General features: G+C 42.8%; 1 protein-coding gene across 1 annotated transcript in view; it reads right to left on the bottom strand.

Moving 5' to 3' along the window:
• SRP54 (signal recognition particle 54) overlaps positions 1–15,105 on the bottom strand; it is a 39,993-nt gene that overhangs the window by 17,177 nt on the left and 7,711 nt on the right. Inside the window, exons 2-7 of the mRNA XM_073610650.1 lie at positions 6,396–6,502; positions 3,590–3,681; positions 2,928–3,012; positions 2,154–2,258; positions 1,950–2,016; positions 385–442 (exon numbers count right to left, since the gene is read on the bottom strand). Coding sequence (XP_073466751.1) covers positions 385–442; positions 1,950–2,016; positions 2,154–2,258; positions 2,928–3,012; positions 3,590–3,681; positions 6,396–6,473 — 485 coding nt within the window. The 5' untranslated portion in view covers positions 6,474–6,502. The remainder of the gene's footprint in view (positions 1–384; positions 443–1,949; positions 2,017–2,153; positions 2,259–2,927; positions 3,013–3,589; positions 3,682–6,395; positions 6,503–15,105) is intronic.

Below are 15,105 nucleotides of genomic sequence, written 5' to 3'. Positions count from 1 at the left end.
CAGCACTGTGCATTTGTGTAAATTGGCATAAAGTTCCATCAATCATCAGGTCTTCAACTTATAATTAAAACTGAACTAGTATTACTAGGGGAACTCAGGAAAGCTGTTACATTGAACATGTGACTACAAGTTTATACATATTTCTGAAGTATAGGCTGTGCCCTATGAGCTGAGCTTTGTTACACAGGATATCTGGAGATTGTGACTGCACAGCCAAGAATCGCCCCTGCTCTCCATTGGCCAACTAGTGTTTTTTCAACAATTAACTACTACACTGGAAGTTAGGTGTAATATATTCCCAATTTGCACTGTTCACTACAGTCCTAAAAGATGTTTTACAGATTTTACTACTGAATGATGCAAAGCATATAGGAAACACCATACCTGCCATAGAATGGTATTCTGGCTTTTGTAGCATTCTGTTTCAATTGATCGAAGGCTCCTGTAAATGCACAACAATGTACAGGTTAGGTTTACCAACAGAGCTGTGTATTAGGGCTGGTTCACACCAAGAATCACACATGAAGAAGCTGTGCATTCCTGTACGATTCACATGCAGTTCTGTACAGTGTGATTTCAGCCCATTCATTTTGAATGGCGTTTAAAATTGCAACACACTGTACCATGCGATCCATTAGAGGGCCATATTGATCTGTTTGTGAACTACGCTGGAGGTACCATTAACTTAATATTGACACCCGTTGCAGTGCGCTCTGAACGCAGTGCAGAAAATGCGCACGGAATGCAGTTTTTCATCACCACGTTCTGGTGTGAACTGGCCCTTAAATAATGTAGCTACAAATGTTAATGAACATATAGAAGACTTATTATGTCTATTTAATGTTAACACTATCTTCAGGGAGCTGCGGTTTTCTGCACTGGATAAACACAGGTCACCCACTGGGACACATGGAAAATAGTTTTCCATGTGCCCCATGCACATTCCAATACTGGTGGACTGCAGTATGGGGAAAAACAGCAGGTCTGCAATTTTTCACAGCACACTGGATGGCACCATATGTTACCGCACAGCAGCGCAACACACCGCCTAGCTGTGCAAAGACATGAATGAAGTGTCACTATGTAATAGTTAATAAAGTTAAAAAAACAAGTAAGCATTGTGATGTTCCAAGACGAGCACTGGACCACTCCTAGCCAGAGCGGACATGGATAGTAGCCAGTTGCAGGCTATTGTGAACCTATCCAAAGCCAACATTTTTGCAAGTGTTAGAGCCCAGTTACATTTTGTTGGTGCTTTAACATGCATTACTTTTTTTTTTAATCAGATTTTATTCTTGAATGTTTTAATATAACAAATTACAGACAGGACAGATATTAAACAACAAGAACAAAAAAAGAAAAAGAAAATCTACAATATTTTAATAATAAATTCCCTTTTCCTTCTCTCTTCCTTCCCTTTAAGCAAACATATCAGCAACATTATATTTCTTGAAAACCATACATGTCACAAAATGTGAATCACAACACACTGTAATGCACTATGGTAAGTTGCAGCATGTTGCAACCCATATGCATTCAAAATTAATGGCCGTTGTTGCACACTACCGCAACACGATCAGGTAAATGGGCCCCTATGGAAACAGAGGAAGTGGTAAAACCCCTGTCGGGTTATTACTTCTGTGTCCCTACTGGGAAGAGCGATGGTGAATCTAACATTCTGCAGTTGTCACTAAAAGAGGTAAGGATAACTCTTCCAATAAGGACACCCTTTTAAAAGAAGATTTCCCCTATATTTTCTGCTATATTTGTAGGACTGGAAGTATAGGGGGTTTTAAACATTTTGCTATGCTATCCAAAACGGGAAAATAAATAAATAAAATGTTCTGGCTTAAGCTGTATATATTACAATACAATTACAAGCCCATTCTAATCTTCTTCACCAGTGAGAAGGATTGATGTGGTATATAATCTTCTTTACAGACACTTACCAGCTCTAAATGTGTCAGCACAAATTAAACATGTTTTCCATCCTTTCCTCTGATAATAGTAGGCCAGCTGTAACAAAATAAAGGCAATGTGTTTGTCTGTGTTAGTCTAATATAAAACATGTCCACATTACACAGTGCAGATATCAGTAGGAATGATTAGCTGCACTTAAGCCAGGAGGGCCAAAGCAGTACATTCTACATTACCTTTGAACAGGTGGTTGTTTTCCCACTTCCTTGTAACCCTACAAACATTATGACATTTGGCTTTCCTTTAGTAGGTGTCCATGCCTTTACTCCTGGATCCACCAGCTGCAGGAGACAGAAAATTGGCCATAAGCATATCATCATTTCAATGTACATTTTAGTTTAGTAAAACAACATCAGCATAAATGGTCAGCAGATCTAAAGCAGTGAAAAAATTTGAATCACTGAGTATAAGTATAGAGGTGAGGACATATTCTGATCTGCATACTTGTTCTTGGTCCATGATAAAGTGGGTGGGTTAGTACAAGAGCATTACTAGCAGTCTAGGGAGGTGGTCAGAAATGGCAACCCTTCAAATTCTCTCATTACAGGTTTACTTTAAATCTGAAGTTTTATCTGCTTAGATTTGTACTTACCTGGTTCCTCCACTCTCCTTTATCAACATGCCAATTCAATTTTTGGCTTCCTGAAAACAGCAGACTGCCCTAGGTTAAGCCCACATATGACCCAGAGCTTCCAGGATCAAAAGAACTGAAATTAAAATTAATAAAAGGGGTGAAGCAAGGACCAATCATATATGGAGGGAAAAGCTAGGATGCTGGATGTCCTTTAGCCTGGAAATGAGACGGGCTTTGTCTGAGATGCTACAGCTTGAAATGCACACTTGTAAAGCTCACAGTGTGCAGGGACAATGGAGGAATTAGGAGCCTGTACAGCTGTGTAAGAATGACAGCAAGGCTGAAGTTCAACTTTAAAGCAAAAACACCAACATACCTTGACCAGCTCCTTGAAGACAGCATGCTGAATCATTTTTCTCTTATTGAGACCAGATGCCATTTCTTCCAGATCAATTGCAGACCTGCAGAAAAAAAAAAAAAAAAAAAAAAACACACACACATGGTTTTGCTTTAATATATGCTCCCTTTATTGCATGATATCAAAGGGGAAGGTATATTGTTTTTTGGGCAATTTCTGCTATCTTTTATTCCAATAGAGAGGATTTTTCTCACTTCCTTTTGGGGCGATAGTGATCACAGACAAAGGATCTAAGCAGAAATCTTGCCAACAGTGACAGGAAAAGCAATATGAACAGTTTTATTAGACAGGGAAAGACTTAGAAATGTTATTAGGTTTTCTTTTTGTCTGCATCTTTTCACATCCTGTCCCATAGATTGTGGTCTACCACACTGGAAATGAGGAAAACCCTTCCCAATTGGGATATAGACAGCAATTCTTTTCCAGTCTAGATTAGAAATTAAATAAATGTTTTGGGTGAAGATTTGTTTAGAATCAGTTTTATATAACGATTTTGTTCGTATAAAATCTTCACAGTACAATAATATTATAATAAGATGGCTTCCATGACACTCATCTTGCACAGTATGTTTGGTATAAAGCAGAACAAAGTTCCTTGTCTGTGTTAAGAACACACTTACTTGACATTTTCTCTTAGTTGCTTTACAAGCTTAATGTTGACATCTGCTTCTAGTAGGGCTGTACATACTTCTTTCAGCATAGCACTGAGCACCTGCAAAGAAAACAGACAAAAATGGTCCTTATAAATGCCAGCTCACATTGCCTACTGGAACAAGGCTGCAAATAGCTGATCGACTCACACTCTATGCAAGTCATATAATACCTCTTTCAGAGGAATATTGGGAGAGGAGGATTAATGGTTGCAAACCTCAGACACAAAATATGAACAAAGTATATCCCTCTATAGTGTAGTGTATAGTCCCAATTAAGAGCACTAAGTGTCATTTCTGTCCACTGCTTTGTTCCTCTGCTATCAGCATGAGTCACTTCTGACAAATTTTCCTGGCACCAAGAGAAAAATGGTGACGAGAGGGACCTCCAGCAGATTGACAGCCTCAGCTCTGTTCCTGTGTGAATGGGGACGTGTCTCTTCCTTCCAATCAGCTCTCAGAGCTCTCCTCATTGAGCTCTGCAGAGTGTAACTTCAACTCTCCGCCACCTTTTTCCTGAACTCTCAGACAAGCTTATAAATTCAGCACTTTGAACGGATGAAGAAAACAGAGGGCTGCAGATAGACAGGTACAACATACATAGGAGGATTTGTTTCATTTCTGTGTATCACATGAGGATAGTGCCTTCACTGGGTATATGTAGGGGTTTACAACCACTTTAAGGTGAATTTGAACTGCCTAAAACATTTCCAAGGTGAAGTGAGGACACTACACCTGTGATAGTCTTCAACTTAGGCCACATGTCCCTTTTGGAGCCCTTTCAATCTCTGGCCAAGGTTGTGCATTGGGCTTCATTCGCTGCTCAAGTAAAAATTAGGGCCATACCTTTTTTATCCAATGGCAAAACTTCAACAGTAAGACTATGCCCTGGCATTTGACAGTTAAAGAGGAAGTAAACTCCCATGCATAGTTTGTACCTATAGGTGAGCCTATAAAATGGCTTACCTATAGGTACTGTAAATATCTCCTAAACATACATTGTTTAGGAGCTACTTACTATATATGCAGCCAATCAGGTCATCGAGGCATGCGTTCTGAAGGAACGGCCACCCATCACGCAGCTGGAGTCCATGGACCCGGAAGGAAAATGGGTGAAGATGGATTCTGCCTCCAGCTTGGTTTTCAGGTAAGTTTCACATAATGTGCTAGTATGCGATGCATACTAGCACGTTATGCCTTTACCTTGCAGGTCCGAAAAAAACCCCCTAAACAAACAACTAGCGGTTTACAACGGCTTTAAACAACATGATTTGGGTTCAGTGGTTGGAAGGGACAGAACTTAACCTCCACTTGAGCAGAAGTCAAGTCCCCATTTGTATAGTCTGGGCCCAGGACCCATGGGACCCTACAGGGATAAAGGCATCCATCCTGCAACTTACATAGGAACTTGATGGAACCAAAGGGCCTGCACTTCAGCACTGTTGTCAAGCTTGGAATAACTTTAGGCTAGTCTGGTTCGCTTCAAAATGTTCAGGGTCTTAGAACCATATTCTGAACAAGAACTGTTCCATTTATGCACTTATATATGAGTAGTTAATCAGTTTTGACAAGAATATCTATCAAAACAGTTTAGAAGATACAGAAGATACAAATGTACAAAAGCATTTTGTTAAAGGATAAGTTCACCTTTGGGAACATGTAACATGTTCCCGCTGCTCTCTGATCACCACCCCCCAGTTAAATGATTCTTCCTGTCATTGTATAATTGCCTGCCCAAATGAGCAGACAGCTTACACTGACAGTCTGCAGGAGCACTGCACTGCACTAGCTATCTTCTGATCATGGATGCAATACATTCCAGGCTCCTACAAAAAATAAAAAAATACATTTTTTTTTTTTTTTGCAGGTAAAAAAAAAATGGAAAAGTGCATTTATTATTTATTTGGTAAAGTGAACCTATCCTTTAATCCAGTGAGCAAATAAACCAGTGATAATAATCGGGGTATTTACCCCACTAAACAGTCAAATTCCTTGTTGCCGCAGCTTACCGTGGAATAAAAGACAAAACCTAACTGGTTACTTTTTTTTTTTACCTTATTCTCTTCCTCAATTCTTTTATATTTTCAGTGTAACCAATCAGAGCTCACTCAGCTGAAGCCAAAACCATACATGATAGGTTCTGATTGGTTGCTATGAGCTCCTGCACTAAAGAATTCACACTCTTAATGGTGGTATAAGACCATCCAACAGGAAATGTTAGTAAGGATGGGCAAACAAACGCAGACACAGAAGACAATTACTTCATTTAATGTATTAGAAGAGTAAAAAATCCAGCACCAGTGCAGCTTGAAATATACACTTTTACTTTATTTCAACCATTTAAATATAAAAAGGAACCATTCCTGTTACAGGAATTGATTTACTTTATTTCATCCATCAAAACAAAAAACAAATCAATTCCAAGAACAGGAATTGATTCCCTTTTATGTTTCGATTGATAAATAAAGTAACAGTTTTTATTTCAAGATGCCCTGGTGCCGGATTTTTTACTTTTCTATTGAATATTTGGACATCTAGTACTACGCGAGTCCGAGCACAGATGTCTTGATCTCATCCTGCTAACCTTCACGGAATTTTGCGACTGTAGCACTTTCCCACTTATTAAATTGAATGTACGTACTTTAATTTGCTGCATTAATAAAAGGCTAAAACCTGCTGGGTACACCAACTACTGTGCCTGGTTACTGGGGTTTTCTGGCAATGAAGAAAAATACCAAAACTCTAGAGGACAAATATTATTTTAGGAAAATCTTACCTCCTCATTAATGATTGTGGCATTGCTCAAAGAGCGTAGCGCCGATGTGATCTTCCGTCCAAGGTCGGCTAAAACCATTTTGGCTCTTTTCTGTAACGCACTTTACCCTAGAACAAAAATACACAAGGCAAAAATAAGTATACTGGGGCTTTCCATAGGATCACACAATTTCCAATGTAAGGGTCAGAGTAATTCATCTGCTGTTACATTTTACCAACCCTTGCATGGAAGAACCGCTTAGTGAGTCATTGACCCAGGACAAGCATGTGCATGTTCAGTGCACTCACCGGCCAGTAAAAGAGGGAGAACAATAATAGCAATGCAGATAGTACCTTCACAAATAAGTCAGCAATGGACTCTATAGATCAGTGGTTCTCAACCTGGGGGTCAAATGACAATTTGCCAGGGGTCACCAAATCCTGGGCTGTTCCTGAAGCCTGCACCACTCTCCCAGCCGTTTCGCAGCCACCCAGCAGCCTTGCCATGGAGCCTGTGGAAGCCCAGCTGGGCCGTTCCTGGAGCCCGCGGCCGGCCGCCCACTCAGCCTTTTTACCAGCCATTAATTCAGTTCATGGCATGCCTTGGGGAGCAGAGACAGGAGGTCAGCTGAAAGGTGAGAAATGTGAAGTGGGAGGGGCTGGAGGAGACCCTATCTCCTGATTTCTGCATAGGTGTCACTGCTGCGAGACACCACAGAGCTGGAGACACAGTGAGTCACACTACCTGTGATTAGAGTTGCCATTAAAAGTCCCCACTACAGTTCTCAGATCAGCAGATGACCTTGATCAAGAGCACCTAAGTTGGCTGATCAGAACTCCCCGCCAGCACTGCCACTCATCCCAATTCCCATCACCTCCCAAGGTGTAAGAGAAGGAATAAAAATAGAGAATACATGAAAAGGAAAGGAAAAGAGGGCGAGGAACAAAGAAAAAGGGAGAGAAAGAATAAGAAAAAGACAGCTAGAGAGAGGAATGGGGGGAAAAAAAAACAAGAAATTAGGATAGAGAGAGATAAAAAGGAAAGAAAGGAGAACACAGAAAGAGTGGTACATCCTTAAATTGTACCATAAGGGGTTTTAATACTGTACAAGTGGAAAGGACTCAGGAAGCGCTAAATGTCCGTGGGTTAGGGTCACAAATTCGTTGTCTTGCCTTGGGTACTGACAACCCACGCTACGAAAATAATTTTACTGTTAGGGGTCCCCACAACTTGGGAAATGTTATCAAGGGGTCACGGCACTAGAAAGGTTGAGAACCACTGCTAGAGAGTCTTTTCACCTATCTTCCTATGACTTGTGTGGGCTTGGAAAAGTTTATCTGATGCAGCCATGACCTTCTGCCTTAGCTGCAATTGTTAGGGTGGGTATGTCACACTAGAAACGTTGTAGCAGCTACAAGTGTCCATTTTCTCTGGTGATTTGTAGCAGTATACAGAGTTGCTGCTATACAATTGGCTACAATGCTTCTCTGGGTAGCTACAGATCACTGGTCTATCAGTCATGAGATTTTGTGATACTGAAGCTGGTCATTCTGTAGCTTGCTCCAAATGCTTCATGAAGTCAATCATCCTGTGATCAGATGTTCCAAGTGATTCATTACCTAGTAAATGATTTTGACTGCAATTGATTTGTAGCAAATAAATAAATAAATAATAAAAAAAAAAAATCTGCCCTCCTTTTCTCACTGAGAATAGAATGATTTGTGATTGGCCACCAACTAATTATTGTTCTAGATAATATCTGCAATCAATCCGGCATTCTTACTTTCTCCCCTCTACAACCTCTTTTTCTCAAGCAATGCTAGAATCAGTTACACAGCATAAGTCAGAAACTGCAGGGCTAGAATAAAAGCAATCATACTGTACAGGATATTTCCAAGTGATAAAACAGATTTGGGCACCACCTAAAGTATATAGTGTATGCTTAAAGTGGTTGTAAACCTTTACAGACCACTTTAACCTACAGGTAAGCCTAGATTAAGGCTTACCTGTAGGTGCAAGAAATATCTCCTTAACCTACACGGTTAAGGAGACATTTTCCTAAAAACGGGCACGGCGCAGGCGCACTGAGCTAGTGAAGGTGATCATGCCGTCACTGGCGGCGCATGCGCCGGAGTGACATCATTGTTGCTCCGGCCAGTCAAAGCAGCGATACCCGGAAGTCACTCCGGGTATCATGGCGGTGACGGAGGGGTTGAACGAGGGTCGCTTCGGGGGCTTCGATCTCAGGTAAGTAATTCATAATGAGCTACTATGCTATGCATACTAGTTCATTATGCCTTTGTCCTGCAGGGTGTGTTTTTTTTTTTTTAGAGAGGGTTTACTTCCTCTTTAAGGCCCCATGTACAGGGGGGACGATGCTAAACGCATGTTCAGAGGCAGTTGGACGCTTTTTTCAACTGCCCTGAACTCATTCAATGTTATCCTATGTGACCATGTACACAGTCTTGTTTATTGCCGTTTCTTCGAAAGCGAAAAAATGGGTTCAGATGCTGAAGTTTCCGACGTTTCAGGCGCCAAATGCATCTAAATGCGACAACCCGCGTTTTGTTTATAGGCCTTTTTCGCCATTTAAAAAAAAAAATTAGAAACGCTTCTAAACGCGGCTAAACGCCACTAAACGCAGCATGTAAACGCGGCAAAACGGACGTTTTAAACGTGGGTTACTATCTGTCAAGTTAACTCGTTCAGGAGAGGTTAAAAAAATGTCCCGTGTACATTACGCCTTATGCCCCGTACACACAATCCGATTATCGTACGTCAGATCGTCTGACTTTTGTTGCATAGAAATAATATCGAATACAACAGTGCAAAATGTGCTCTATTTAGTTACGATTTTTGACCTACGATTCCGGAAAAACCTTCCGGTGTGCGTAGCTACGTATCAGAAATTATATCAAATACGTGTGACCCTAAAATATTCTGCAAGCTTTATTATTAATAATATTATTCCTATTTTCAAGGAATATCCTGATAAATAATTAACTACAATATTATCATCTGATTGATTCTTGACGAATATTATGATCGACTACAGGCGAGTTTCTGTTCCTATATAGGAGTATTTTCGCAGTACAAACATTGTTTACGGTCACCCATCTCCTTCCGGGTTATTTTCGTGTTTCCGATCATGCGTGGTGTTTGTCTATCGACTTTTAGCGGACACATACTGTACTGATTACACGATTGTCATAGGATGGGCTGTCGTCCGAGCAAAGTTTTCGTGTTTGTCCCTTAGGATTTGGTTGAACGGACTGGCGTAATCGTCTGTCGAAAGTAGGGCTGGGAGATTTTCTTAGAAAAAAAATCTTCGATTCCCTTAAAAAAAAAAAAATTCGATTCACGATTCGAATCGATTTTTTTTTTTTCCTTTGGAAACCGCGCCGGTCCTGAGGCGCTGCGGGCATGAGCTTTTAGGCAAGGCCGCAGCTTCGGCCTAGTCCGTGGCGTCCGGCCTCGCGGACTAGGCCGAAGCCGTGGCCTCACCTAAAAACTCCTTGCCCGCAGCTCTTCAGGCCCGGCGCGGTGTCAGCGCCAGTCCGGAGGCGCTGCGGGCATGAGTTTTTAAGCGAGGCCGCGGCTTCGGCCTAGTCCGTGGCGTCCAGCCGTAGCCGCGGCCTCGCCTAAAAACTCGTGCCCGCAACGCCTCGGGACCGGCGCACTGAAAAAAGAAAAATCTAAAAAAATCGATTTGCTTACATTTTGAATCGATTTGACCTTTTTTTTTTTTTTTTTTTTTTTTTTTATTGAAAGAATGAATACAACAGTATATACTGAGTAAAAAATACAACTACAAAACAGAAACAATCTGTGACACGGTAATAACAGAGGAATGTTGGGATTTTTTACAAACTACTACTTGTACTAAAATAGAATTTTTATAACAGCTTACCTGTAAAATCCTTTTCTTGGAGTACATTATGGGACACAGAGCCTTAAGTATTACTTAATGGGTTATGGGCCACCTTTAGGTGTTGACACTGGTATACCCAATCAAGGAAGTTTACTCCCTATATAACCCCTCCTCCTTCCAGGAGCACATAAGATTTGTAGCAAAGCAATATACTTAAATCCTAAAAAAGGGAGGAGGGAATTCTGTGTCCCATGATGTACTCCAAGAAAAGGATTTTTTACAGGTAAGCTGTTATAAAAATCCTATTTTCTTTATCGTACATCATGGGATACAGAGCCTTAAAGCAGGGTTCCCATTTAAAAAAATAAAATAAAAGTCAGCAGCTACAAATACAGCAGCTGCTGACTTTTAATCGGACACTCACCTGTCCAGCGATGCGGGGGATCGAAGCCCCGCTAGTCCCCCCCCTCCGCTTGGCGGCGCCAGCATTTTAACTGTGGGTGCACAGCTGTGGCTTCACAGCCAGGCACTCACTGCGCATGCGTGAGCTACGCCACACGCTGTCACTGGCCCCGCAATCATCTGGGACCGGTCACGTGTCCCAGATGATTGACAAGAGGGAGGGTGGAGAGGCGATCTCCCTTCCTGCACCGAGGGAAGTGACGTCAGGAGCCCAGGCACCGAAGGAGGCAGACTACGAGGGACCCCCTAGCAATAGGCATTTAGAGGTGAGTAAAAAAAAAAAAAAAAATTTTCTCCAAATGTTTTTTTGACATTTTTTTTAAGCACATTACTAATTTTTTTTTTTTTTTTTTTTGGGGTGGAACTCCACTTTAAGGAATTACTTAATGGGACGTCCCATAGCAATGCTACTTGAGGGGAGGGAGACACAACCCGCAGGGTACCTCCAGACTTGAGGATCTATACTGCCTACAGCACACTGCGCCGAAGGCGAAATCCTCATACCTCCTTACATTCACCTGATAAAATTTTGTGAATGTATGCACTGAAGACCAAGTTGCAGCCTTACAGATCTGAGCCATGGAGGCCTGGTGACGCACTGCCCAAAAAGCATTAACTGACCTGCTAGAGTGCGCCTTAACTTCAAAAGGGGGAATCTTACCCCTTAAATCATAAGTTTGAATTATAACTTGTCGAATCCACTTAGCAACAGTGGATTTTGATGCTGCCTGTCCTTTTTTAGGACCCTCTGGCGGAATAAATAAGATATCAGTCTTACAAATCTGAGCAGTTGCCTTTAAAAAGATTTTCACTGCTCTCACCACATCAAGACAATGTAATGACCTTTCTTCCCTGGGACATGGTTTTGGAAAAAACGATGGCAGGACAATATCCTGGTTCAGGTGAAAACCTGAGACCACTTTTGGCACAAAGCCTGGACGAGGGCTTAAAGCAGTTGTATAGTCTTTTTTTTAACTTTTACCTACAGGTAAGCCTATAATAAGGCTTACCTGTAGGTAAAAAAAATATCTCCTAAATCTGTACGGTTTAGGAGATATTCCCCTTGCTATGAGCCGCTGACTGCAGCGGCGCATGCGCACAGGGGATTCTCGGCTGAAGGCCCGGCAACTGCCGGACCTTGCCGGGAAAGAAATCTCCTGCGCGCACGCGCGGGAGTGATGACATCGCGGCTCCAGCCACTCACAGCGCTGGAACCGCTATACCCGGAAGACACGACGAGGCAGCATGTCAGCTACCTCGGCGTGGACCAGGTAAGATACCGACGCCTCGTTTTAAGGTAAGTATTTCATAATGAGCTAGTATGCGGTGCATACTAGCTCATTATGCCTTTTGCTTTACAGGGGTAAAGAAAAAAAAAAAAAATTTTCAGCGGGTATACAACCGCTTTAACACCACTCTGTATTCATGAAAAATCAAATATGGCTATTTACAAGAAAGAGCAGCCAATTCCGAAACCCTCCTTGCTAAGGATATAGCAACCAAAAATACCAACTTCCTTGTCAAAAGGACTAATGCCGTGTACACGCGGTCGGACTTTTCGACTACAAAAGTCCGACAGCCCGTCCGACAGATTTTCGGCGGACTTTCAACAGACTTTCTAACGACCGGACTTGCCTACACACGATCACACAAAAGTCCGACGGATTCGTACGTGATGACGCACACCGGACTACAATAAGGAAGTTGATAGCCAGTAGCCAATAGCTGCCCTAGTGTCGGTTTTTGTCCGTCGGACTAGCATACAGACGAGCGGATTTCTGGGTCCGGCGGAGTTACAACCTAAAGATTTGAAGCATGTTCCAAATCTAAAGTCCGTCAGATTTGTGGCTGGAAAAGTCCGCTGAAAGTCCGGGGAAGCCCACACACGATCGGATTGTCCGTCGGACTTTTGTAGCCGAAAAGTCCGACCGTGTGTACGCGGCATAAGGGAATATGTTGTATCGGTTCAAATGGCTGTTTTTGTAACACAGACAAAACTAAGTTTAGGACCCAAGGGTTCAAGTGAGGTTTGACGGGCAGATTAAGCCGCGTTACCCCTTGTATAAAACCCCAGACTAAAGAATGAGTAGCAAGTGGTCTTTTAAAAAAAAGACTGATAAACCTGAGACTTGGCCTTTAATAGTACTCAAGGCCAATTTCATTTCTACCCCTAATTGTTGAAAGGCAAGAATTCTGCCTATGATATATCTCTGACGGTGCCAACCCTTGGATTCACACCAGGAAACATAAGCCCTCCAGACTCTATAATATATAGTTCTGGAAGTTGGCTTCCTTGCATTAATCAGGGTAGAGAGAACTGACCCGGAAAGCCCACGTTTCTTCAGAATGTGGGTTTCAATAGCCAAGCCGTTAGAGACCGTAAGGAAGGAAGGATGGAATATCGGTGCCTGAGAGAGCAGATCTGGCCATAGTGGGAGGGACCATGGGCCCGCCACTGCCATCTTTATGATTTCTGCATACCATGAGCTTCTGGGCCATGCTGGTGCCACCAGAATTACTGGCTTTCTTTCCAGCCTGATCCTGCAAAGAAGTCGTGGCAGCAACTGAACAGGGGGGAATGAATAGATCAGTGAGAACTCATCCCTTCGGGTCACCAACACATCCGTTCCACATGCGAATGGATCCCTTGTTCTGGCCACAAAATTGACTAACTTCATGTTGAACCTGGACGCTAGAAGATCTAAGTCCGGAGTCCCCCATCTTTAGCAAAGAGCCTGAAATATGTCAGGGTGAAGAGACCATTTCCCTGGGAATAACTGCTGGTGACTTAAGTAGTCTGCCTGCCAATTCTCTACTCCCGGAATGAAGACTGCCAAAAGGCACGGAACATTCCTTTCTGTCCAAGTTAGAATATGGTTCACCTCTCTCTGCGCTGAGAGACTTTTGGTGCCCCCCTGGTGATTGATATAGGCCACAGCTGTGGCATTGTCGGATTGAATCCTGACAGGACAATCCCGTAACCTGAAAGTCCAGGCCTTTAGAGCCAGACGTACTGTCCGAATCTCTAGAATATTGAAGGGCAGGGTTCTTTCGGTTCTTGACCACTGTCCCTGGACAGTTGTCTTTTCTAGTACTGCTCCCCAGCCTGAAAGGCTAGCATCCGTTGTTACCACTTTCCAGATGACTGGTCTGAAGTATTTTCCTTTCAGCAGATTCTGGGTTAGTAACCACCAAGTGAGGCTTTGGGACACTCTTGGGGACAGCTGCATTGGCAAGTCTAAAGCTTGAATTGTTTTGTTCCAAGCAGACAGGATACTGTTTTGCAACAGTCTTGAATGAAACTGGGCATAGGGAACTGCTTCGAATGAAGCCACCATGGTTCCTAGCAACCTCATGCAAAGGCGAATGGAGGGATCGCCATTTGACCTGACCATCTGCACCAGCTCTCTTATGGAGTTGATCTTTGCCGGAGGCAAGAACATCCTTTCCTGGGCTGTGTCTAGGATCAGACCCAAGTACTGCGGTATTAAGGAAGATTTCTCTAGGTTGAGAATGCAACCCAAACTTTTCAGATAGTTGGTTGTAGTGCGAACCCTTTGCTCCAAATGAGCCACTGACTGATCTATTAGCAATAGATTGTCTAGGTACGCTACGACTGTTATGCTCTGTGCCCTTAACCTGGCTAGAGGTGAAGCCAGCACTTTGGTGAAAACCCGGGGTGCTGTGGCTAGCTCGAAGGGCAGGGCTACAAACTGGAAATGCTGCTGTACTAACTCGAACAGCAGAAACTTTTGATGAGTGGGAAATATAGGGAAATGCAGATATGCATCCCTAATGTCGATTGATGCCAGAAGATCTCCTCCTTGAAGGATAGAAACTACTGACCTGATCATCTCCATGCGAAAGGAGCGGATCTTTAGGAACCGATTTAGATTTCTTAGATCTAGAATGGGTCGGACGTCTCCATTTGGTTTTGGTACCATGAAAAGATTTGAATAAAACCCCAGACCTTGCTCTTTTGTGGGGATCTGTATGATCACCCTTTGAGATCTTAATCGGTCTAGTGCCTGAAACAGGGATTGTCTCTTCTCTGGATCTTTGGGAACGCTGGACCTCAGGAAGCAAGACGGTGGAAAGTCCCGAAATTCCAGCTTGTACCCCAGCGTTACCGTGGAGATGACCCATCTGTCATGAATGTACTCTTTCCAGACTTCTGAAAACTGCAGAAGTCTTCCCCCCAATTTGGTGAGGGGGGGTTGCCTCTTCATGATGAGGCTTTAGGATTCTGCTTTGCAGGTTTCCGACCCCAGGACTTCTTTTGAGCCTAGGTTTGACCCTGAGGTTTTCGTCTAGAGTCTGACAGCAGAAGCCGTTGCCACTGCCTAGAGGCGGAAGCCCCTGGCGCAGGGGAAAGAGCCGTTTAAATGAAGGGCGTTT

This window comes from Aquarana catesbeiana, linkage group LG13 (genome assembly GCF_042186555.1).
Source record: "Aquarana catesbeiana isolate 2022-GZ linkage group LG13, ASM4218655v1, whole genome shotgun sequence".
Lineage (NCBI taxonomy): Eukaryota > Metazoa > Chordata > Amphibia > Anura > Ranidae > Aquarana > Aquarana catesbeiana.
This window is presented reverse-complemented; position numbering and strand designations above follow the sequence as displayed.